The sequence below is a fragment of the Lynx canadensis genome, chromosome F1 (assembly GCF_007474595.2).
Source record: "Lynx canadensis isolate LIC74 chromosome F1, mLynCan4.pri.v2, whole genome shotgun sequence".
Lineage (NCBI taxonomy): Eukaryota > Metazoa > Chordata > Mammalia > Carnivora > Felidae > Lynx > Lynx canadensis.
Genome location: NC_044319.2, coordinates 34614375 through 34639741, shown reverse-complemented (window position 1 = coordinate 34639741; position 25367 = coordinate 34614375). Strand labels below are relative to the sequence as shown.

Here is a 25367-nt window from a genome sequence, read left to right as displayed (position 1 = left end):
TGGTGGAACGGAGGGCCTCCAGTGCTCTAGGTCTGCGTTTAAAACGGAAGCGGAGGATGCTTTATGTTGGTTTCTGCACTCACCAACAAAACCTCTGTGCAGTGGAAAACAGTGTCCTAATTATACACAGGCCCCAGCACTGTGCTTTTCTCCAGGCTCTTCAGGGTGTTGTGTTTGCATTTCCTCACCCTCGGGACGACCATTTGCATCTCTCCTGTCTGTCAGGGAACGGTGTGTGTGTGTGTGTGTGTGTGTGTCCCCACGTGCATGCGCACAAACCTCATAAACTCACACGCTGCCGAGAAAGGACTGAAAACTCGTAGCAGAGATTCTCCCTTTGAATCCATGACAAGTCTATAGTCCCAGCATGCACTGTATTTAGGTACATGCACCTATTTATATGATTTGGTGCTTCGAGTCCCAGGCCCCATTCACCCACGTGTTGGCATCCACATGAGACGGGGCTGTCTTTGAGAGCAGGGTCCGTGTCTCCGCCGTCAGGCTGGAGGCACCTTGAAGGCAGGGGTTGTCTCCCCCAGCAGATTGGAGACCTGCTAAGGGCAGGGCTGCACCTCATCCTTCAGAAGCCTCTACTCTTGACGTGAGCTCAAGCCTGGGTGCCCGGAAAAGAGTTCTGACCTCAACATCGTAAAGAGAGCCCTCAGTGGTTTCCTGGCACACAGTTTTCTGAGATGTCAGATTGACAGTCTCTTGGGCTAACTTCATCTCCTCCTTTTACCTGCCGAGAGTGGACAGTTCGGGGTACCAGAGAGAGAAAAACGGAAGCACAGAAGAGAGGAAGGGGTGTGGCATCCTCAGGTCAACCCATCAACTCCCTACCTCTCAGCCTATTTGACTGGACTCCCCATCAGCCCAACTGATCCCGGGGGCCAGGGCCCACCCTCTCCCTCCCCTCCCACACCCTGCCCGTGCTGGATCTAAAGGCACACACTTTCTGGCATCATTCCCTGATTTATCCTTAATCTCTTAACTGAAAATGAAAGGAAAACCACAAAAACACCCTTCTCGTGGTGTGGCCAAGACATTCCTTTTTCAGAATCCTTGCGCTTTTCACCCCCCTAAAAGGTTGATGAGGGGAAAAGGATCATGTGTTCTTCATTTATGATTCCCACCCCACCCCCACCCCACCATGCCATGACGCCATATCACGCTCAATAAATGTTTTGTACATATGAATGAATGTAAATTTCAGGAAGGACTAGGGATGGATCTCCTCATTCTCCTGAGACCTCATTCTTCCCTGGCAAATGGTCTCAACCCAAAGTATCTGCACCATCCGTCTTTTGTGGGAAAAAAAACCCTGTATTCTGGGGTCTTGGGGCTAGGGGGCAGTGTTCACCTATTGGTACAGGCTGGAGCAGAGTGTGTGTGTGTGTGTGTGTGTGTGTGTGTGTGTGTTGATGATGATGACTGGACATTAATAAGCTCTGGTTCCAGAGAGAATTCTAGAAGTCCGTTAAAACAACTTAGCTCATCTTCCCATGAGTAACTTGCTTCTTGTATATGCCTGTGAAATGTTATTCGGCGTCTATGTGGCTGAACAACCAGGTTTATTTGAAGATAGAAGATGGGTTTTTTTTTTTTATCCAGTAAACTTTATTTATATATAACAACAGTACAAATGGTGTCCTTGGCTTGCAAAATAGGAGTGTTTCGTATTTACAATAGGTACACAATAATATATTAGAATAACCAAAAAAAAAAACCCCATTTTATTGGAACATTTTAAATACTTAATTTTCTTACAGTTTTTTTTTCCACAACACCTGTAAAAACAACAAAACCAGACAACTATCATTGTATTTTCTTAAAAATATATATAATACAGATTCCAGTGTGTCAAGAAGAGTGAGTTTGGGTAGGAGAAGTTGGGGGGAGAGGCAGGTGGGCTCAGGTCCCCAGTTTCGTGGGCTTGTCCCTTGTTCCCCAACAGACTTGCTAATGTCTGCCCTGTATGGAGGGGGACCACGTTCCACTATGTTCTCCACTTGAAATGTCAACATAGAGGGCAAATAAAGCCAAAGGCAGGGCCTTGACTGATGTCCAAAGGTGCCTCCCATCTTCCTGGAAGCTAGACAGGAGGAGTAAGCTTCACAGCAGAAAGAACAGAGCCCCGTCTGAAGGTGGAGCCCTGTTACAGCGAGGAGAAGGAGACAGACATCCACGAGAAGCCCAGAATCTCCAGTCTGCTTGTTGGGCTGGGGCCCTGTTTGACAAGCAGGGATCTCGATCAGTCAGCTCCTAGGGCATCCCTGATACCAAGAGTGAAACTTTCATTCATGGTAACACTGAGGCCCGGGTGCTAAAACTTCCTCCTCTGGGGAAACCAGGAGAAAGTCAAGAGACCGAGAAGAGAGACTCTGGAGTTATGAAGGGGATCCTGCCATTTTTGCAAAGCTTGTTCCGGAGACAAGGCCCTGAACTTCATCTCCCCATCTTCCTGCGAGATCTGCTGCCACAGCCCTGTAACGATGAGGCTGTTTTGCATTTTCTCACCGCTCCCCTTCCCCCTGCCCCAAGAGCCTCGGCTCTTTCCCGTCAGTAGCCAGGCTCCAGGCGCCTCAGATGCAGCACAGTGTGCCTGGGGAAAAAATGGCCTCCCCCAGGGCGGCTGCTGGCCCAGTGTTTACCTGCTGCAGGTTAATGGGGGCCTGTGTGGCAACTGGGATGCACCTGGAGATTTCTCAGCCAGAGGCTTTCGTTCTCTTTTTGTTCTGCCCGGATCATTTTTAGTCCAGCACACCCATCCATCGCTTCTGCTTCATGCTCAGCAGGGCCAGAGGCCTTGAACGCTATTTCTTGTCCCCATTTGGTGGAAATGAAGAAAGGTCAGGAGCTCAAGCAGCAGGGGACGCGCCACCAGAAGGGACAGCGGCAGGAGAAATGATAGAGCCTCTCACTGCACAAGGAATGTCCCCAGAATAAGGTAAGGCAGCTGGGTTGGTCCACTTTCTTCCTTCTTCCGGTCCCTTTTCTGCACAACTCATGCCCTCTGCAGGTGGTGGGGGAGAATTTACCTACTAAGTTGGTGGCAGGGACCAGTAGCCTGGAGAGTGTAAATCTGCTAGAAGGTCCTTCTTGGTCTTATTCGTGGCTGTGTTTCAGCACCCAGAACAGTGCCTAGCAGATAGCTGCAATGTATGAAGGTTCCCTGAATGGATGAATGTAGGAACCAGTCCCCACCCTCCAGCGAGGTTAACAGCTGATTCACACTTTGAATGACTGAGCTCTGCAAGGAAGGGGAGCTCTCTGCAGCGGTGGATCAGAAATGATTTGAGAGCTGTGCTGTGGGGAGAGGTAGGAGGGCAGACACAGAAATACCTGCCCTCCACCCCCGTGCTGAGGGCAGAGGCAGCAGACCAGGTGAAGTGACCTGCTCCACCAAAATGGACATCTCGCCCATCTTCGTCTTGTCCGTTAGCACCTTCTGTCTTGCCAAGCACATTGCTGGGGGCCTTTTCCAGAGAACTGTCGCTGGTGCAGATTAACGAAACACAACGAAGCTGGGTTGATTTTTGAGAGGCATTGCCCTTCTTGCCTCCCTCCAAGATGGCTGGCTTCGTGGGGGGTGGGGGCTGTGACTTTTTCCTTACATGAGCTCCAAATATCTCCAAATCGGATAATAGGGAGGAGAGAGGCCAATCGACTCCCCGTTCTCCCCATCCTACAGGCACGGACTCCATCGGTTCTTGATGACCCAAAGCCAAGAGCTGGTGGAGGAGGGACAGAGGGGAAGCTGGAGAAGGGCCAAGGCTTGACAAGTGTGCACCCTCACGGCCTGACTTGAGTCGCACTGAGTCGTCCTTTCTTGAATTCCTTCCTCAGAGACGCCCCTGTGCCACTTCCTTTGCCTTCCCCACATGCCCCACACTCTTAACGGAATCCTGAGGAATGTGGCCAGACCATTCACGCCAGCTCTGGTTCCTCTCCTCTCCACTCTCCAGTTGGCTTATCTCCCATCCTTCTCCCCACTCCCCAAACACCTTCAAGGAACAGCCCCAGGGCAGCAAATAGTCACCCAAAGTAGCTCCTGGTTGACACTCGGGTGTCCACCCGAGATGCATAGAGGTAAGTGTTGGTTGAGAAGCTGTTGAAACGCCAAACTTCCTTTTCCTTCTTGGTGGAACAAAACCCCGGATGCTGGTCCGTGCAGGGGCGTGATCAGAAAACCTTCACTCGGAGCTCACATGTAACAGGAGGGCGGGCTGGGATTTTTCTGTGGGTGGGATCAAGTCCCCGGCTCACATGCCTCTTGCTCACATCCTCTCTCCTTTCATCGCCCTAAATCACAGGCTCCAAGCTGAGAAGCTTTGGGTGCTATGAAGAGCAAACACTTTGGCTTAGTGCGGAAGGCCAGTCATTAGTATTTCTTTCAGGCTATTAATAGGGTCCAGAGAAACTTTAGCAGAAGTGGATTATCGGAAGAAAGTGGCCTTGGCATGGCTGGTTGTGAATTATAATGAAAAGAGCGAGTTTCCTGAGTATTTTGCTGAAGGCTTTTCTCTTTCCCTCTGTCAGCTGCATTCAGGCAAGAAACTGGAGCTGAGGAGCCCGGGCGATGTCTGCTGTGTGGTTAGCACGGCACTCCACAGCCACACGCCGGGGACGGAAGCCAGCCCGCAGAGCTCCCCCTCCCCCAGTCCTTTCCTGGGAATCCAGTGTGGTCAGCAGAGCCTTTGGAAATTGGAATCGTTTGGAGGTAAATCATGGCACAGAGAAGCTGGGGCCCAGAGTTAATTACAGAGGAAATGACCCTGGTCTGGTCTCTGTGGGGCTGCCTGGTCCAGTTTCTCAGCACCGCGGGCCCTTGTAGAAAGTAGGAAGGGAGCGGTGGTCCTCTCCTGCCTGCCTCCTTCCCACCCCTTGGCCTTTCTCTCGCCCTCCTTCTCCTTCCCTCTGATGCTCTGACAGAGAAGCTGGAGCTGCCTGCTTGGATCCTTGCCAGTGTGGGAGGCCTGGAAACTCTGGTGGCTGTCCCGGTCACCTAGGTCTTGCCACCAACAGAGCCATGACTCCCGCTGGCTTTCGTGGCGCCTTTGGACCCGGGTGTGGAGCTTTGGTCTCTTGGTTTAGAAACTACACGCAGGAGAGTGGGTCATCCATGGTTTTAGGTGTCAGCAGAAGAGAGTGAGAAAGAAAGGAGCCCAGTGAGAAGCCACCCACTCGTCCTTGAAACTCATGAGGACAGGAGGGGCAGAGAGAGAGGCAGGAGACAGTAACGTGGGCATGCTACAGTCATTTCTACTGAGGCCAGGGCTCAGCCGACCAGGAGCTTCCACACGGGAGCGGAGGGCCGTCTCCCCTCTGCAGGCACAAGAGAACGATAGAAAGAAAGCGTCACAATCAACACGGCAGCATCTTTACCCTACGCTCTTCAAGTATTGCTTGCTGTAAACAGTGTTTGATTTTTGCTTTCTCTCGAATTGCCAAGAAACCACGGGCAGACTGGAGTGCAATCTAAAGCCAGATACCCATGTCCCCCAGTCAGCTCCCAGATGGAATCTCCCGGGGGGGGGGGGCACACACCTCCAGGCCCTTTCCCCAGGGTGCCCGGTTCAGGACCGCGACTGATGTAAGGCAAAGCTGCCCGGTGTCCGCAGGGAGGCCAGGCGTCGGGTCTGGGAGAGGCCCAGCTCTCCGCCGCGTCTCCTAGTAACTTTACAGACACCAAAGGGAAAAGTACCAAAGGTCAGCTCCTCGCTTCTTGAGGTTTGAGATGAAACAAGAGGAAAACGAACACAAAAGCAGTAGCAAAAAAGCACTGGTTAACTCTATGGACACAGAGCTCCTCTCCAGGGATGAGAGCCCACGGGGGTGTGGTAGGTGAAGCTCTGCGCCCAGCCAGCCGGGTTGAGCCCCCTCCACGGCGCTGCCGTCTGCACCGCGCTCTGTAGCTCCCATGTTCCTGTGGCTGCCGGGATAATTCCAGGTTTTCCTGGCCTCTGTTTCGGCGAAGCGTTTGGGGTGAACTTGTGCTCGTTCTTCTCCTCCTCCTCATTTTCTCGTAATTTCAAGGGGAAGGAAATGATCGTTTTCCCTCCAATTTCTCTCCGGTTCTCTTTGCAGGCTTTTTCTGGCATGTGGAAAGAGGAGTCACTCGAGGAAGGGGGGAGGGAAGAAGGAAGGGAGGCAGAAATCAGAATGAAACAGAAGTTGGACGGGATTAACAGGGAGGCTTTTTGTTTTATTTCTGTTTTTTTTTTCCTTTTCTTAAAAAAAATTAAATAAAGTTCTCATTATTTCCCCAATATACATCAAATGAGTTTTCATGCAAAGCAGCAGTCACAGAGGCAGAACTGTCCCCAGTTCGTGCCTCTCGGCTTGAAGAACCGCCTTCTCTGGGCCCCTGCTTCTCTCCGGTTCTCACTGTGGAGGGACGGCGCCCGTGGTCTCTCCCTGCGGGAACCGGCTGTGACGAAACGTGGCTGGCGTGGGGAGAGGGGCCCTCCCCTCTCCCCGTGATGGGGTCTCAGGGGACACCAAGCTCTGGGGGCTGATCCCCTTCACTTGTCCTTCTTCTGAGACGCGCAGGGTGACGGCTTGCATGGGTCCCTCTTCCCGGGAACGTGAGGCTCCGTCTCTCAGCTCTCAATGGACAGGGACATGGCATTTATGAGCTGTTCTACCTTGTACGCCAGCCGCTGTCGCCGGGCCTGCTCGTCCTGCTCTAGGGCCCCGAGGAGCTGAGGAACAAAAACAGAGGTGGGGGGGGGACTTCAGAACTCAGTTTAGAAGAAGCCATGTGCTGAGTCTTTCGTCCTTCTTTCTGCCTTTCCATCCCGCCCTAAGGAGCGTGACCTGAAATCACGTAAATGATTAACTGAGTGTATATATGTATATGGATATATCTTTAAAATTTTTTTTTAATGTTTACTCATTTTTGAGAGAGAGACGGACAGAGCACAAGCGGGGGAGGGGCAGGGAGAGAGGGAGACGCAGAACCCGAAGCAGGCTCCAGGCTCTGAGCTGTCGGCACAGAGCCCGACACGGGGCTCGAACCCACGAACCGCGAGATCATGACCTGAGCTGAAGTCGGACGCTTAACCGACTGAGCCACCCAGGCACATCTGTGCCTGGGTGTATCTTAAAACAACATATTTAAAACAATATCTGGCAAGGGCACCTGGGTGGCTCAGTCGGTTAAGCGTCCGGGTTCAGCTCAGGTCATGATCTCGAGGTTCGTGCGTTCGAGCCCCGTGTCGGGCTCTGTGCCGACAGCTCAGAGCCTGGAGCCTGCTTCGGGTTCTGCGTCTCCCTCTCTCCCTGCCCCTCCCCCGCTTGTGCCCTGTCTCTCTCTGTCTCTCAACAATGAATAAATATAAAAAAAATTTTTTTAAAGAAATAAAACAATATTTGGCATATACGACGAAGTGCTAAGTATTAGCTATTATCATTATCATTATTATTATTATTACTACTGCTAATTTCAGGTACAGTGTCAATGCAGGTCTTGTAAATCCTCTGAAGCTGTCTTATTCAACCTCTCCTCATGTTAAGGTCCACCTGTGTACCTAAAATGTAACTGACGGATGTGCCCAAGTGCAAAGAATAGTCTGATTCACTGTTTAAGAAAGAATGAAATTAATTGTCCAACACTTTGAAAGGAAAAATAATTACATCATCAAAGTCTTGTTTATTATGTTGCCAAAGGGTGAAAGACAATGGAATGTGTAAGAAAGCATTGGATGAGTTGGAGACGATAAGGCTACCTTCTAAGGGAATGGTAATGATTTTTGAGCTCATGGGTTTTTGATTCCATGAGTGTTTTCTCTAAGCTACCCTCTGTCGCTGTTACTTAGAGGCTGGACCAGGCGTTCTGTTTAACTGCCTTTCTGGCTGTGTGTCAGTCTCTGTCCCCTCCAGGGCCCTGCCTTACCTCTTCGCTATATTTGCTGACGTAGGAGTAGATCTCATTGAGGGCGCTCAACATGTTGAACTCCACAGCATGCAGACGGGACTGCTCAGCGAGGTAGGCGTTCATGTCCTGGTCACTGATGGCGGGGAGCTTGGCAATGTCTGCATAGTATCTGCCATAGAGAGGACAGACTCCGTAACGGGGACCTGGCACACATTTGCCTACACTACTCCGACCTCGGGCCCCTCGAGAGCACTGCATGTCCCCAGTTACTCCTGCCTCCAATGTCTCTTTCGATGTGTTTTCCTCTGGCCTCTTGCCTCAAGCTAAGGGCGAGGCCTGGAGACTGTTGCTCAGGAGGCCAGACTCCACCTAGCTCCGAGCTCCCACTATAGTGTCCCCTCACCCCCCCCCCCCAGAATGCATAAAAGCCCAGACTCTGACCAGACTCCAACCAGACTCCTTGTATTCCAACCCCAGCTCTACTGCCTGCTAGCTGGGTGACCTTGGGCAAGTTACTAAGCCTCTCTGTACCTCAGTTTCCTCATTAGTCAAATGGCGATGACAATAATACTTACTTTGCCACTCTGTCGGATATTATAATGAGAGGACGCATAAAAAATCTTTATCACAGGACTGGTTGCTTAGCATGTGCTCAATACCAGGTAATCAGAACGATAATGGTCTGAGCTCCAAGGGCACAGGGCTTCCCCTCCTTCCTCTACCAGAAAGCTTGGACAAGGGGGAAGGAGGGGAACCTGAGATCCGAAGGTACCTCAAACCCGGCTGTGAGTCCTCAGTGAAGCCCACAGCGTGGGGAATGGAGCAGACAGGCAGGGGTGTGGGCCTGTCCCAGGGAAGCTACTGACCTCTCCACCCAGCTCTTGTAGCTGGGGATGTCCTTGGCATAGAGCAGCTTGTTGGAGGGGGAGTCCTTGCCCAGCCGGTGCTCTGACGTGGAGCAGGAGTCCATGAAAGTCTGGGCCACCACGGACAGGCAGGCGTCCGTGATGCTGCCCTTGTGGATGTCGAATACAAACTGGGGGTTCTTGATCACGTTCACCCAGAAGCGCAGAGGGAGGCTGTGGGTAAAGGCAGAAGGGACCCTGAGGGCCGAGCCTCCACCGTGCCCCTGGTGTCGTCCACTAACACTCCTCTCCTCCTTCTACGAGTGAAACCTCTCTCTCCCAAGGGCAAGGGAACGTAATCACAGAGGACTGGGCCAGCCAGGGCTGCTAATTTAGCCTAAGTGATTCTTGACCCTGGGAGAAGCGGAGAGGCGCCATCGTACCCTAACAGGGGGGCCGACCCTGATCCCTGCCGAGAGGTAGATAGACGGAGGTGGGTTCTGTTCCCTCCCGGCAGCCTTTGCCAAAGGCTCCCAGGCCCCCAGGGAAGCCTAAGTACAGAGAACTGCACAGTTTTCTCAGAGCTTCGAACAAAGCCCCCAGACTCCTGGAGTCCCTTTACACAGTGCCACGGCCGTTATCCGGAAGGACGCAGCCAGCGGCCCCAGGCGCTGCCTCGGAGCCCCACAAAGGGCGCCACCTGCGCTTCCCGCCCAGCCTGGCCCCCTGCGCCACTTCCCAGGGCAGGCCAGGCCCGGTGGGTGGGGCTGAGGAGTGGGCCCCCCAGGGGGCGCCTCTTTCAGGGCTCTCCCCCGGGGCTCTCCTCTATCTGGGCAGGGGCAGAGGGAGGAGAGGAGGCCATTGTGGGCATGCTGGGAACGACTCAGTGTAGCTCAGCGTTTTCCCACCCCAAGAGGAACTGATCAGTCGTTAGGAGTGTTCCTTCTGCGGCTTGGGAAGTTACAGTCAGAGGAGAATGAGTTTTCTCTGCTCCTGAGGCCATAAGGAGGAAAAGCCCATTTATTCCCCTTCAAAATCAGAACAGCTGCTGTTTCTGTGCCTTTTCCAGCTTCGTCCTCTCTTCCAGCTGCCCGCAGGGCCTTAACTCCCGGGCTCCTGTGTGAGTGAGCTTTGTTCCCGGGCTTGTCCTTCTGGCCTGAGATGGCGGTCCAGAAATCCAGCCTACCTTTCTTCTCTCCTTCATCTTCTCTTGACCCTCAAGTGCCCCAGACTTTCCCAAACGCCTCAGTCATGCCAAATCTTGGGAAGGGCAACTTTGCCCACTCCAAACACTTCCATTACGATTTCTGCTTATCTTCCAAAGGACGACAGGATCAGACACTGTCCTGTAGCCAGGAGAAGCTGCCTCGGCTGAGAGGTGACTCATCTGTTCCACTCTCCCCCCCTCTGGCAGCTCTGGGGAGCATCTAATATTCTTTCCTCGGACATTAGCTGTTTGAGGTCTGGAGAAGGGGACTCTTCCTGCCACAACCCCAGGGCAGGGCATTTCTAGGACGGGGGCCTGTTTGGCAACAGAAGGCAGAGAGACGGGGATAATCCAGAACTTTCTCTTCATTTCCCTGAAACCGCAGCACTGGGCTGGGGAGTCTTCCAAAGCAAAGGAGACAGGCAGGGCTCTGCCCCCGGGAATCCAGACGAAAGGCCTGCCCTGCTGAGGCGCGCCGTGGGCTTCTCCCCCGCGACCACCGGCCACCGGAATCTCCCCATTTCACTATCCTGTGATCAAAGCTGCGGGCTCCAGAGGGCCAGCAACCACAGCATCTCGGAGAAGAAAGGATTATATGGGATGGGGGTTGGTTTTTTCCAAAGTGTTTTGCCGGTTGCTAGGATTTTTGATTCCCAAATAACAGCCGGGGCCCATCTGTGTCGGCTCTGTTTTCTGAGGAGATCGCTGACTCCAGACAGCTGTGCGGGCTGCCTGCCCAACCCACATGCCTGGACCTCCGCTCTCCCCTCTCCGTGCTCTTTCCTGGAGGAAGGTTTTTGACTCCGGCTCTTGGCCAGGCCCCGTCTGACCTGAGAGCCAGTCCTTAGCTTGGCTGGCGATGCGGGTCTAAAACCGAGGAGAGAAAAGTCCTTTGCCAGGGGCCTGCGGGAGCCGCTTGTCCCACCGCGGTCTGGCTGCCGAGGTTACCTTAGGGAAGAGTCACGCCTGCAGGACACCCTGCCCGCTGCTTCCTGAAAGCCATGGCGCCGGGGTAATAACTTGGCCTTAAGGGATCAAGTTTGCAACGACATCCTCCCGGTTGGTGGGCTCAAATCTACAGCAGGTGCAAGCTCTCTCCCCGGGGTCTATGTTCAGTTCAGGGCTTCCCCGTCTCAGGAAGGGCCGTGGGTTCTGCCCCCCTCAGAACGCCTGACGCTGACTGGCTCTGTAGCTGTGCAGCTCGGTCCAAAGGTGGCTCCTTATGTAGGTTCCTCCAGCACCCTTTCTTGAGAACCAGAGGTCTCAGGGTCAGGGAGGAAGTGCTCCCTGGGAAAGGATCTCCACCTGAAAGGGCAGAGCTCAAGCACGCGTCCTGGTGCCGGGCCCGAAGCCAGGCGGGCCCCACTGGGCGCTGGCAGCCCGGGGACCGTGTTGGGGATGCAGAGCATATGTGCGCTATTTGTTCTAGGAACCTCAGAGTACCCGGCCCCGCGAGGAACGGGCTCCCCGCATCTCCCGGGTCCGGGCCGGTCCCACCTCCCACACCTCGCGGCCTCTCCAGGCCGCAGCTCCCCCTGGGGTCCCCGAGGGGTTACCAGTTGCTTTTCCAGGTGTGCCGCACATCTGTGTCATGGATGCCGTGTCTGTCCGCCTGCTCATCCAGGAAGTCAAACATGTACTTGATGGCCAGGGGGAGGGCGCTGCCCCGGTGCACAGTGCTGAACAAGGTCTCAAACAAGTCGTCCACGAACTTCTGCAGGGTGCCCTGGGGGAGGGACGGTGGGAGAGTATGAAGGGGAGGGTGGGGGAGGGTGGGGGTGCAGGCAGCAGACGGGCAGACCAGATGGTGCCTTGGACTGATCCCGCCTTGGAAATTTGTCTGCGGCACCAGGCTGCGCAGACCGTGTGGTGGGGGGTGGGGAGGGAGGGGGCTGCGGGGGTGTCGGGGAGGGGGGAGGGGCTGGAGAGGCTACAGATTCCTGGGAAGAACCTCTCCTCCAACTGGCAGCCACGTGGCACATGTATGCTTGTGTCCGTGCCGGGCGGGCGTAGGCACAGGGTGTTGGGACGGGAAGACCGTGAGTCCTCGGAGCCCAGGCTGCCCACAGGGGACGGTGGGCGCATGCTGGGACGAGAGGGTGTCTGCGGAACAGCCTGGAGGACGATGAGCCTCCTGGCAGGACGGCAACGGGTCTGAGTGAAAGGAGTGAGGAGGTTTGTGGTATCAGTGGCCTGGGATCAGTGGCGTCTGGGAGTGGGTGCTGCGGGTACAAGGGTCCAGATCCAAGGACAGCCAGGCCCAGCCTTGACCCACGGGGCCCTGGAGGATCTCTGGGCAGGGACAAGGCCGGGCCTGCATCCCACAGTTGACAGGTTCAAGGAACACTTCTGACGGTTAGGTAAATGTCCAACCTTTTTTCTGGTGTCCTGTGTTTGTCTCTCATCAGCATATTAGCAAAAGCAAAATTTGAGACACGTGGTCTGAGGGTGTATTTCTATGTCATCTTTGGGAGCAAGTCTGAGAGCTGCAACCTGGATGCCACTGCGTTAGAATTTCAGCGGCATTTCTGTGGGGTCTGTGGTGGAGAGCATTTGAAATCTGACCTGTGCTGGCAAATACGAGCCACATAATTGCCATCCTCACAGGCGTATTTGTTCTCCGCGAGGGAAGCTGGAAGACGGCTTTTAGATCACAGCTTCCAGCACCGTGGCCCCCTCACTTCCATCAGCACTCGGGGGCAGGTGGGATGGGATGGGGAAGGGGGAGGCTTCTCTCCAATTATCGGCAGGTCCAGGCCTTTATGCTTTCCCTCCCGATGTGGCCGGAAAGCGGGTAGAAAAGGCAGTGGTGGTGGAGGCTGGCATATCCAGCTGACATCGATAAGAAAACCCTAACATTTTCCTAAAAGGTACAGGCACCCAGAGCCGAGAGAGCAGTTCCCTTGCAGAGTAATGGTGGTCTTGATGGGCCAGGGGCAATGATATTGTTGCAACCGTTGCCAAAGGGTAGGGGAGAAACAGCAGTGGCCCGATCCTCTGGAAAGCCTGCTCTGGGACCTGGGTCTGATTGTCTGAATGGGTCCCCTTAAAGCACAGACTCCATGAAAGTCTTCTTACGCTGGTGGGCGGGTGGGGTGGACAGGACATACCCCTCTAAGGAGCCCTCCCGGGTTGGGGAGAGCAGGAGTTACCTTGGTGGCCAGTAGCCGGGTCAAGTAGATCTCAGACACCATCTTGCTGCCCCGGTCACCCTCCTTCTGGTCCCCATGGTCATGGTTCTTCACCAGATGCCACACCTTAACCCCACTCTCCAGGTCTGGGGTGATCATAGGGGCTCGGGACCGCAGGCTGTCGGGACTGCCGGTGTACCTGAAGGAGGAGTCTGAGGAGAAGGGGGCAGTGGAGGCCCATGAGACACTGATTTCGCCATGCTTGCTTGTAGAATCCTTCTAGAATCTCTGCCCGCCTACTGCACTCACTCAGAATAAACTACTTGCGATTGGACAGGGACCCTTGGGACTTCATATTTGGTGGGTTATTGTAGGGATCCTTGGTTGGCATGATGACAGAGGAGACTGAAACCCTTTCTTTTAAAATAAAATTCAGGGGCACCTGGGTGGCTCAGTAGGTTAAGCATCCGACTCTTGATTTCGGCTCAAGTCATGATTTCATAGTTTCATGAGTTCAAGCCCTGCATCAGGCTCCTCGTTGACAGCTTGGGGTCTGCTTGGGATTCATTCTCTCCCTCTCTCTCTGCTCCTCCCCGACTCGTGCACGCTTGTGTGTGTGTGCACGTGTGCACATGTGCGTGCACGCTCTCTCTCTCTCAAAATAAACTTCTAAAAAAATTTTAAAAATTAAATTAGAAAATTAAAACAAATTAAAAATAAAAAGGAGTTTGGAAATTCTGTGAGTTGGAGACAGCCTTGCAAATATGGGAGCTCTCCTCCCCTGATGCTTGCACGGCAAAGAATAATCAATAGGTAATACGTCAGCCGAATATTTTCATAGGGGCTTTGATTAAAACTCTGGGTGCTAAGAAGCTGTAACTTATAATGCTCCCTCTTGGGAGTCAATGGGTCCTTCTTACTTGGAGCCTAGAATATGGAATTGCCTAAGCCATTTTTGGAGCCACTGGACTCAGTCCTTGAGCTGGAAAACCCAAAGCCTTCCTGCATATACAAAGCCAGAAGAAATGGAGCAAGAGAGGGTGAAGCAAGGTAACCTCATGGCCCAGCAGGCACTGGGGGCCCTTGTGCCCTCAGGGGTGGATGGGCCAGGATGGTCAATTACTTGCCAAATTGGGACCCTTTTGGGAGTAAAGGGGGGCTAGTAATAACTCAGCCAGGACAACAGGTACAAATTGGGACTGGACCAAGGACTGGCACGTGGGAAACACCACCCAGGAGCCTCCCTGATTCTGGGCCCCTCAACCTCCTTCAGCAGGTGCAGGCTGTCAAAGGAAGGGCACGTGGTGCGCCAACTCCCACAGCTCTGAGGACGCAGCCGTGCCGGGAATGACTGCACTAGGGGGGAGGGAAGGAAATGAGCGAACGTCCTTGACTGGACAAGGGCAGCTGCGAGGGCCGCCTGCTCGTCCAAAGGGCTGGTGAGAAGTCCACGGTAGATCACAGAAGCCGCCTCCAGGCTGCCCAGGCTGCCTTTCCAGGTCCTCACCGTATCTGCTGATGGATGTGCGCGAGATGCTGGCAGACGCAGGGATGTTGTAGGAGGAGGTCTGTTTGGGGACCAGAGCCACCACTGATCTGTCTGACACCTGAGAAGGGTAGGAAAGGTAGAGTGTGGTTCTACCTTCTACTTCTAGAAGGTAACGAAGGAGGCGTGGGGTAGGGCACAAGGAGTTCAGGGATATTGACGATACTATGGTTGCTACTCGCCAATACGTCCAACACGGTAGTTGTTCGCCACCTGTGCTAATCGCGCACTTGAACTTCAGTTAGTCCGAACGGAGATACACTGTAAGTGTCTAAACTATAACACGAGCTATTATGCTATAAACGCATAATATACGCTGGGTTTCAGTAGCTTAGCACGAATGAAAGAACACAAATTATCTCATTAATAATTTTCATATTGATTCCATGTTGAAATCATATTTATCTTAGAATCTGTTAGGTTAGAGAAGATATATTGTTATCATCAATTTCGTCGGCTCATTTCTACTTTTTAAACATGGCTAGTAAAAAGTTTTAATTTACACATGTGGCTGGCATTATGTTTCTATTGGACAGCCTGGGCTAGACTCAAGCCTCCCTTCAACGCCGTGAGTTTGCACGATTAGTACCATTTTACAGATGAGGAAATTGAAGCATAGAGGGGCTAAGCAATGTCTTCAAAGCCACACAATGAATGAATACATGGTACAGCCCATCTTTGTAGCCAGGTCTGTCAGGCTCCAGAGCACATGTTCTCCTCGTTATATCCTAATTTGGGATTTCATTTCAAGTCACACTGGTCTGCAGCCCATTTTCCGTTTTGGCTCTGATTTCTTTTCTGGCCAGGGTCCTATAATGCCCGGGCCACCTTGAGGGGTTCCACCAACAGGGCAACTGCTCTTGGGGAGGCAGAGAGAAAGACGGCTTGTCGCTCTGTCCTCTGTGAGGGTACCCAGGCTCAGCACCCGGCCTGGAGGGAAAGGGCTGATAAATGACAAGCCATATTGAAGACATTTGGGGCCATTTTGATTTAAGATTACCCTCCATCCAATAAAAACGGAGAATCCCCAGAATTGTGGCGATCCAATTAAACCCCTAACGCAGAGGGAATAAAACAGCTATAATAATGTTATGGGCCATAAAACATTCCTATTAAACCATTTTTTATTTTAACAATTTTTATGAACTTTATAAGTTTGATTTATAGCTGCACCAGTCGTAAAACCATCTTTCTGGGTCTTAAATTGTCAGTCCCTCTCTCCCACCAAAAAAGAATTAAATGTTGGGAAGTCAAACTATAAATGAACATTAGTGCTAACGAGATTCCCTGATAGCCGGTTTTAGTAGTGGTGTTTAATTTTACCCTCCCTATAAATCTGCGGGAACCCAGGAAGTTTTTTAACATCTCTTTGTTAATTAAGATTATGCAGATTTTCTCCTGGAGGGACTTCCAGGACCTTTGACTCCAGGGAGAGTAACAAGGGGGCGATGCTTTGACTTGACGGCATAAAGCTGAAGGGCCCTTTGCTCTTTAAGGCATCTGGAAAGTTCTAGTGCCCCGTTACTCCCCAGCCGGGGTGGCTCCCTGGACTGCCAGTGGTCCGCACCATCGGTACCGGGTCTGGAACTGAGGGGAACCTCTCCACCTCTGTCCTTCAGGAACTCTCCTTGCAACTGGCAGTCTAGAAACGATACTCTGAAAGCCTGGCAGGGGCAGGGGTTTATACTCCCAAGAAGAACAGATGATGCTCTCCACGTGTGGTTTGTTGTCACCTAAAGGAAGATTCACATGGTGACGCGAATGACCACAGTTCAATTCAGTTCCAGGTCTCGTCACTAAATCTCTCTCGTCTTCAGTGCTCGGTCGTTCTTCCTCTTGACTGACAGGCGGTGCAAATCCACGCTCAAGATGCTTGGCTGGGTCCGACCTCAGCTCTGCCATTTACTAGCTACGTGACATCAGGAAAGTCGGTTAACCTCTCCGTGTCTCTGTCATCTCATTTGTCGATGGGGATACTAATGGCATGTAGGTGTATCATGAGGATTAAAGGGGTCAGGACACATAAAGGCCGACAGCAGTGCCTGGCGCCCAGTGGGCACTCGGTAAGTATCGGCATTAGTGTGGTTATTATGGGCATCACCATCATCATCACAGTCTCCCAAAGGGAAGAATGATGGCTGGTGTTTCTCATCACTCTGGGCCAGCATGTGGGAAGTACCTTGCACTCGGCAAAGCTCAGTAAATATTTGAGGAACGAATGAATACATGAATGATAAATGACATCGGGGAATTGGAAGTGCTTTGTATGATGAGCACTGTAAGAACAGAACATTCCATTCTGATTGGAAGCCTTAGGACGGACGGCTCGGTAACAACCGTCAGGGCATCACAGACAGAAAAGAAAGGGCTCACTCCTGCCCTTGAGAAACTGATGATTTGAAGGCACAATGCTATTCTCTTTTGCGCTTTCTTCTGCCGTTATAACCAGCTCATTGCAAGTGCTCTACAGGACGCATCGGCACCGTGTGAGCGGGATGGGGGCGGAATCAACAGGGAATGGCTATAAGTCTACCTCCTGCGTCCCTCACCCGTTATTTCTAATTCTTCCAACCACCCTCACAAGCCCTGGCTGTCATCTTCATTTTACAGATGGGGAGCCCAGGTTCTGAGAGGTGAAAGTCACACACCACCAGTGAGTGCAGAAGCGGGGGTTTTAATACAGCTTGAAAAGCCTTTACTCTTCTCAGACACCACACTCCCTCTGTCTGGGGCTGGGTGTGGTCAGGGACCCGGCACAGTTTACGCAGGCCAGTAAGGCGGATGGAGCCTGCAGAGGAGCGTTTCTGGGGCTGCCCCCAATGTCCCCCACTAGCTTCCTTTGTGCTTCGGAGCCTCCCAGCCAGCTCCTATTGGCCTTCAGGACCCCCAGTGGCCTGGCTGATGGCAACCCGGTGCCTGCCAGTCCCTCCGCACCCTCCCTGTGCGCGGCGTGGACCTGGGAGGATGTTATTAATCAGGCAATCCCTTAGGGTCTCACAGCCTGCGGCGCTTCCTCTGGTTGGTTTAATTTCCCTCGGTGTCTCTCATTTCCAGCTTCTATTTCAGTATTTTTCCTGAGTCCCAACCAGCCTACCTGTGCTTAATCTTACAGAGACCCCCAGCCACGAGAGCAGTCGTTACCATGGGAGGGAAGGGGAGGCAGGAATAGATACTCCTGGATCTTTTGTTCTTTTGCCGGAATTTTTTTTTTTTTTGACTGTTCATTCATTCAGTGCATCTGCCTCTGTGCCGAACACTTTACTGCACTGAATCGACTTCACACAACTTTATGGGGCGGGGATCACTTTGAACTCCATTTTACAGATGAGAAAGAAGAGAACTTAAGTAATTTCCCCAAGGACACCAGCTAGTAAGTAGCAGAATGCAAGACCCGGAAGATAAGTCTGTCCAATTTCTTGCTCCGTGGCAAGTGAGAAGTGTAAGCTGCGTTGATGAGATGCTGAGGACAGAAAGCAGCAGGTACCCACGGCCAGTGTCCTTTCAGAGGACTTCACAATATGCCATTTTTTGGTGGAGGTAGAGACACACAGAATAGAAATGCCTAGCCTCACCCAGACCACTTAAGTCGGTTTCTTGGGGCGGGGGCGGGGCACTCGTCTTTTTGAGAAGTTTCCCTAATGATTCTCATAGGTAGTCATGGCTGAAAATCTCTGTTTTATACTCAGAGGGGAGGAGGAAGGGGTAGATGAGAAAATCTCTTCTAGGCTTCTGAGGGCCTGAGAGCAAACCCTGGAGTGAAAGGAACGTTTTGTGGAGTCAAAGGTCGCGGCTCAAAGCCCCTGCCCTCACCTGATAATGCATCAGCGTGTTCAGCCGCTTCCAATCGCCCTCGATCTTGGTGGTGATGTCTTCATCTTGCAGCACGACCCGGGCGATCCGGCCTTGACGCCACTCTGGGGAGAGGGGGTGGTGTAGGTGAGGGGGGGGGGCTATGAACCAAGGTCACCCAGTCCTGCCTCCTCTAGGGGCCTGGCAACCCCAGCTGGTGCCACTCATAGTGCTTCGAGACTTCAAGGGCCCCATGGGGTCAAGGCAGCTGGGGAGAAGTGTGGACTTCACCAGAGGTGGCCACATCAGAGCAAGCAGTGCCCTGGGAGAAGTATTTCCTACGGCCCCTTGCCTGGGGCAGGACTGTCCCCAGGAGGGGCCTATGCAGGACACGGCTTCTCATTTTCTCACCTCATTCCATGCCATGGCCCAAAGGCTCTCCTGGAAGCCACTTTCTACCCCTTGCCCACACACTCCAAGCCCAGGCCTCCTACCCAAGTCCATGTCAACAGCCCTTGGCCGTTGGGAGTAGGGCACGTTCTTATAGACGGCATCGAGGATCTTCTCCTTGACCTGCGTGATGGTGTCACAGTTTAGCACCTTCACTGGGATCTCAGGACTGTTCTCGTTGTCGGGGTTGACGCAGTTCAGGATCTACAAGTGACGACGGAGGGGGAGCAGGATAGGAGTTCAAGGGACAGCTTGAAGGAGTGGGAGGAAGCCCTTGGACTACTCCCCTTTTAAGACTTACCCTCCCTACAAGAGAAATATCCATGCCTCGGGTTCTCTCTCCTTCCTGCCATCTGCCAAATGATAACCCGAGCCATGCCTACCCTGCCCTTCTCAAAGAATTGGGACTCCACTTTCTAGTTCCTGGTTGGCTTAGGAGCCACTGTAATCCCGGAACGAGGTGTCCTAGGGGTTCAGAGATGGCTCCAGGTGTATCCAGGGCTGGCCACCCACCTCCCAAAGCCTCTATGTTAGGAATTAGCAATTTCATATTCTTCCCCATAATGCTAATTTCCCCATACCTAATGGAGGGGGTCTCACCCCCACCCCCACCATATCATCTAGGGTAAACTGAGACAGACAGGGCTCTTTAGGCCCACCAGCTGAGAGGGGGGGGGGAAACAAAGGCATGTCTGCCACACTCTTGGAACACTTGGCACGCCCCTTAGACTTGCCCCCAGGCCATATCCTAGCCTCTTTATTGATTGGCTTTGTGCTTGGAGGGCAGAAAATGGATCTGAGACAGGAGGTTTGCTGTGTCCCCTAAGTTTCCAGCCTCCTCACCAGGGTCTTGTACTCGATCTGCTGCCGGATGAGCTTGTCCTCGCTCAAGGAGTAGCGGGCCTCACCCGTGATGGCGTCGATGGGACCCTTCTCCATCTGCTGCTTGATGGCGCAGTAGAGCATGAACAGTGGCTCTCCCGCACACTCCTGTGGGCACAGGCAAGGGCGTGGGCTGTGCGGGGGCACCAGTCTCCTCCTCTCCCTCTCCCGGCCATGCTCCCAGGCCTGCTTTGCTTTGGAGCACCCCTGCCAGGCAGGTTCCTACTCCTGAGGGGTCCCCCTGCAAGCCCCGATGGCCAGGCTTGGAGCAGCCCCCCTCCCATCTTACTCTCAGCTCTAGGTCCCGGCTCGCTCCCAATCTCACCTTCAGGAACTTATGCAGGAGGAAGGCAAACCAATTGGTCAGCATCTTCTCGGCCACAGACTCTGTCCTGGGGAGGGAGAAGGGGTGAGAGGCGGTCCTTTGTGGAGGGGCTCTCGAGAGGGGGGTCGTCTGGCTTGTACGCACCGTGGCCCAAGAGAACAACAGGGCATCAAAGCATGCAGGGCTGGGAGCCAGGACACCAGAGCGAGAAGTGTGACCTCAGGCCAGAGGCTTCTTCTTTCTGGGCCACAATTCCCTGTGGAACTGGCACTACGGGTCTGCATAGGAAGGTGCCAGGTACCCCTTTCCACAGGGCTATCAATGACCAGTTCTCCTTACTTCCTGCCGGCCTGAGGATGATCAATTGAGTTTCTCTGTCCCTCTGGGATTCCTTGCATGCCTAAATACTCCATTTTCATACCCCAAAGGCCCCTGGTACCTGCCCCTCCAGCCACTCAGAATCAGACTGCCTGTATTCCAAGTCTGACTCTGCCACGGACTGCCTGCGTGCCCTCGGGCAAGTCATTTCCCCGGGCAAGTCATTTCCACAGTCTCTGGGTTCCTTTTCCCCATCTTTGAATGGGGACCATGATAATATCTATCCCACAGGGCTGTTATCAGGATTGAATGAGTTAAGTATGTAAAGCGCTAAGAATAGCACCTGGCACCCGTGAGCACTGTTCCGTAAGTATTAGCTGTCGTTACTGCTATCGCGTGGGCTTGTGGATCCCAGCCACTCAAGTGGAGAGCGGTGTGCATGAGTGTTCAGCGCACAGGGGATCTGTTTTGCAAGCACCACCCCTCCCCATCCCCCAACCTGGGCTGCAGATCTGGGGACTCGGGGAAGGAACAAAGCAGCTGTAACAGACCCTCCGTGATGGGGATGGGGATGCCGAGGGGTATTTTAACACCCTACGTGTAGTGCAAATTATACCCTCTGGCTGCGGTAAATCCCAGGCATTTGCCAGGGCTGCTCTGCAATCTGGGCCTGGGAGAGAGTGACAATGGCAGAAGAAATTGTAGCTTTGTCCCCTGGCCCCTCCCAGCACCCTCTCCCTGCATTGTGCCTGAGATTAGCTCTAATTTAAATACAACAGTTCTTAATGAGAGTTTCTAATGCTCAGATTGGCAGGATGGGGGCTCAGAACTCATAAAACAAAGCCATTCCTCCTCCCTCCTCACCCCACGTGGGGTCTGGAAGCCTGCGACCTGGCTGGGAGCAGGCTAAAGAGGAGGGTGGGGAAATGGAGATGGTGCATTCCAACCTCTGCTGCCAGAGGGGCTCAGGAGCTCTGCTCTGCTCCCTGGGGCCTCCAGGGAGGGTGGCCTTGGGGGATGGATGCCAAGGTCTCCAGCCCTCTCTCCTGCCAGTAAAAATGGCAAGGGCGGAAGGAGCCTGTGGCGGCTGCTGGTGATACGGATCCTGGGAACTGGGCGCCGAAGGGAAAGGCTGCAGCAAATCTCCAGCCAGCCTCTGTCCCACAGAACCTTCGGGGAGTATGGAACTGTTCCCTGAGTGCGCTGTCCAATATGGTGGCCGGCATGCGGTGACTGAGCCCTTGGCATGTGGCTAGCGCGACGGAGGAACGGAATTTCACGTTCTAGTTCATTTTAATTCACAGTCACGTGTGGCTACCACACTGGACAGTGCAGCTCTAGAGGCACAAGGAGGGACAGAGACTGGGAGACAGTGTTACCGATGCCATTTTGTCAGTGAGGAAGATAAACAGCAGAGAGGCTGCGTCATGGGCTCGGGACCACACCGCTAGCAGGTGGCAGGGCCGGGGTTCGAGCCCGGGTTCGAGCCGAGCTCTGAGCCGAGGTCCGGGCTCCTCCTTCACACTTAGCAGGTGCAGACACAGCCTCCCGGGGCCACGGGGAGATCAGACTGCGCCGCGAGAGGCGCGGACACAGGCCACTGCGCGTGGGTGTCATGTCTGCGATGGGGAGCCTGTCATGCTGCTCTAGCAGGGCCCGCGAGCCCGCTGCGACCCCAGGCCCCCCTCCCCGCCCCCTGCCGCGGGGCGCACCTGCGGAGGAGCAGCTTGGGGTGGTTCTTGTTCTCCAGATTCTTCTCGATGAGGTCGGACAGCAGCTGCTTGAGGACGTCGGTGGCGTACTCCAGGCGGCCCTGCAGGCCGGTCATGATGAGCGAGGCCACGTTGCCGCGGTCGCGCATGGAGAAGCTGCGCTGCAGCTCCAGGGTGCGGATGAAGGTCAGCAGGAACACCTTGTTGTTGATGAGCTGGGCGAAGAGCTTCAGGGCCTTCTCCACGTGCTGCTGCCCATTTCCCTGCACCTGGGGTGGACGGGACGGGCGCCCCCTCAGAGGACAGGCTTCCGGCCTCCTAGCCCGGCCTCTCCCCGAGGGTCTTGCGTGGCGATAGCTGTAGGACTCTGTCCGTGACGCCTACGGCCACCCCGCCCCGTCTCCCGCACCCGCGATGGGGTAGGAATGGCTGGGCTCTGAGGTCCACCATCTGCTCTGGCCGCCCCCTCGGTTGTGGGGGTCGGCTCCAGGCAGAGCCCTCGCAGGGGATGCCGTCCGTCCGCCTGTCCCAGGGGTACCACAGGAGATACTCCATCAGACTTGCTCGGTTTGCTAGTCTCCCTTTAATCCTCCCTGCCCTGATTTATTATCTTTGGCAAAACAAACCAACAAACGAGCAAACAAACTTCACAGAATCGTAGGTCTTTCCTTAAGCCCCCTTAAATCCATTTGAGAATGTGGCAGAATCGTAGTTAATTAATTTAGTCATTGATTAAAAAATGACAATCAGCCTTCCCCTGGAATCATCCTAAAGAGCCTGGGTGCCCCCCCCACCCCCACCTTGGCCGTGATCCGCCTGATGAGAAACATCCCTGTGGGGGGGATGCTGTTGTAAGCCGTTTCTCCTCCTTACTCCTGACCTTTCTCTGAGCTATTGGGCCCCATCTGCATTTCCCAGGTCCTGCGTTCCTGCCGGGTGGCTTGGGGAGAGAGGCAGGCCCTACCTCCAGCTCCCGCAGCACGGGATGGTCCTCGATGCCGGGGAACAGGACTCGCATAGCATAGGTACGATAATCCAGGTAGGGGATTCCAGAGCGGTCCAGGTCGCTGGTCAGCTCATTGATATCTGTCTGGAGCTCAGCAAAGGCTATGAAAATGCAGGGAGACAGGGAGGCTCAGGAGGGCGACCGGGGCAGGGGAGGGGAAAGGCGGGAGAAGACGTCTGTGAAGGCCTGGGGTGTGGAGACAAGGAGGGTTGTTGGGTTGCATCTCCAGAAGGTGTGAGGTATCTCCGGGCCTCCTTTCTTAGGTGGTAGGCACGTGGGCGATTTCTGTATCATTTCCTCCTGTCTGCCAATGCCTAATTTTGCCTTTTCTTTCTGCGTATTACAAGTATAGTTAAAACAAAGAAAAGGGAAGGACACCATGACTAGTATCATGCATGGGGCTGCAGGTTCTCGAAACAGCGGAGAGGCAGCAGCCAAGGGGATGAAGCCACGCGCAGAACAGGCAGCCTCCCTCCCCTTTTCTTCCAAGCAAGAGAATAATGAATCAAGATGCAAAGACCTTGGACAAAAATGAACATGAAAACCACCATGAGATCTCGCCCATTAGGGTGGCTATAATAGAAAAATGGACAACAGTGAGTGTTGACGAGGATGCGGAAAAACTGGAACCCTGTGCTGACAGCTCAGAGCCTGGAACCTACTTCAGATGCGGGGTCTCCCCCCTCTCTCTGTCCCTCCCCTGCTCACGCTCTGTCCCTCAAAAATGAATAAATATTAAAAAAAATTTAAAAAAAAAAAGGAAAGAGATTCTGACACTTGACACTTGCAACCACATGGATGCCACAGCATGGATTATGCTTAATGAAGTAAACCAGACGCAAAGAACAAATACCGTGTGATTCCATTTACATGAGAGTCCTAGAGAAGTCAAATTCATAGAAACAAAGTAGAATGGTGGCTGACAGCAGCCAGTGGGGAGGGGGCCGTGGTTACTGTTTAATGAATACAGCGGTTCAGCTGGGGAGGAAGAGAAAGTTCTGGATGGCGGTTGTGGTTCCATAACGATGTGAATGTACTTAATGCTACCGAGCTGGAAGGAAGAGCCCTAGGGTGTGGAGACAGTGAGGGTTAAAATGGCAGATTTTATGTGATGTTATGTGTACTTTAACACACACACACACACACACACACACACACAGGGAACTAAGAACACCAAAGCCAGCCTTGCGGCGCCCCAGCCATCAGGCCCACAGCTGACAGGGGAGCGTTCCTTTGGTGGCAGGTCTGTCTGTCTGATGCCCTTCTCCCCGCCCTTCCCCTGCCCTGGCACCAGAGAAGCCATTCCCCACGTTGCCCCAGCCCAGCCGTTCCCTTTAACCCAGCAGAGAGGGCTTGTTCCTGATCCTGATGTTTGTAGCAAAGGGAGAAATGTTTTGATTCTTAATTGAAATGTTTACCCAGAGAGCCCGGTGGGTCCTCAGCCCGAGGGGACACCAAGTATATGTGTCACCTCGAGGCTGTGGTTGCATGGGAGATGGAAGGAAGCAATCGCTACTCCCACGTGTGTCCACGGCCGAGGACACCAGCGAGTGGCGGCCTTCAGAGCGCTCGGCCTGTGGCACGGGTGGAAAACAAGCCCTGGGGGAGGGGAGGGGATAAGGCCGGAGGCAGGTGAAGAGCTGCCTTGCCTCTCCTGCCGTTGCTGCCTCCACACGCTCTGAGAGCAGCTATGCAAGAAACAGGAGCCGGGTTCCCATCTGGGGGACCTATAGCAACCGACAGCCGAGCCGGGAGGCTCTGACTGTGGGGAGACCGAGGCCCCGAAAGGGAGAGAAAGGCTCCCAGACTGGGAGATAAGTCAGGGCTCAGGAAGGCCAGGAACAAGATGGTCAGACCTGGGGCCTCGCCCTGGGCATGCTTAATGGGCTTCTCTAATGCTAAAAGCAAAGTAAGTTTCTGGGAAAACAGGCTGAGGGTGGGAGGGATGGAAACAGCGATAAGAGCAGTTTCCCGGGAGGCGGTAAAGGACTGGTGACGAAAGACGGGGCCAGGAAGCGAGACAGTGCCTCCACCTACCTTCCTTACACTCCAGGGCCACGCGGGACTCCAGGTTGTCCATCTGCATCTGGAGCCTCTTGAGAGTGAGGTCGTTTTCTCGAGACTTCCGCTTGTAGGCAATGAGGACGATGATGACGATGATGAGCAGGAGGCTGCCGCCCGCCGCGATGCTGACAATGGCTGGCAGGGTCAGCAAGCTGTCTGAGATGACACTCACCGAGCCAGGAGAGAACACCATCCCGCCCACGTGAACCTGTG

General features: G+C 53.7%; 1 protein-coding gene across 1 annotated transcript in view; it reads right to left on the bottom strand.

Moving 5' to 3' along the window:
• Nucleotides 1-1799: 1799 nt before the first annotated feature.
• Nucleotides 1800-25367, bottom strand: part of PLXNA2 (plexin A2) — a 212875-nt gene continuing 189307 nt past the window's right edge. The window contains exons 20-32 of the mRNA XM_030302600.1: nt 25128-25362; nt 23049-23191; nt 22085-22353; nt 20055-20121; nt 19691-19837; nt 18892-19051; nt 18419-18522; nt 14570-14669; nt 13084-13274; nt 11488-11657; nt 8746-8958; nt 7898-8048; nt 1800-6704 (exon numbers count right to left, since the gene is read on the bottom strand). Coding sequence (XP_030158460.1) covers nt 6603-6704; nt 7898-8048; nt 8746-8958; nt 11488-11657; nt 13084-13274; nt 14570-14669; nt 18419-18522; nt 18892-19051; nt 19691-19837; nt 20055-20121; nt 22085-22353; nt 23049-23191; nt 25128-25362 — 2052 coding nt within the window. The 3' untranslated portion in view covers nt 1800-6602. The remainder of the gene's footprint in view (nt 6705-7897; nt 8049-8745; nt 8959-11487; nt 11658-13083; nt 13275-14569; nt 14670-18418; nt 18523-18891; nt 19052-19690; nt 19838-20054; nt 20122-22084; nt 22354-23048; nt 23192-25127; nt 25363-25367) is intronic.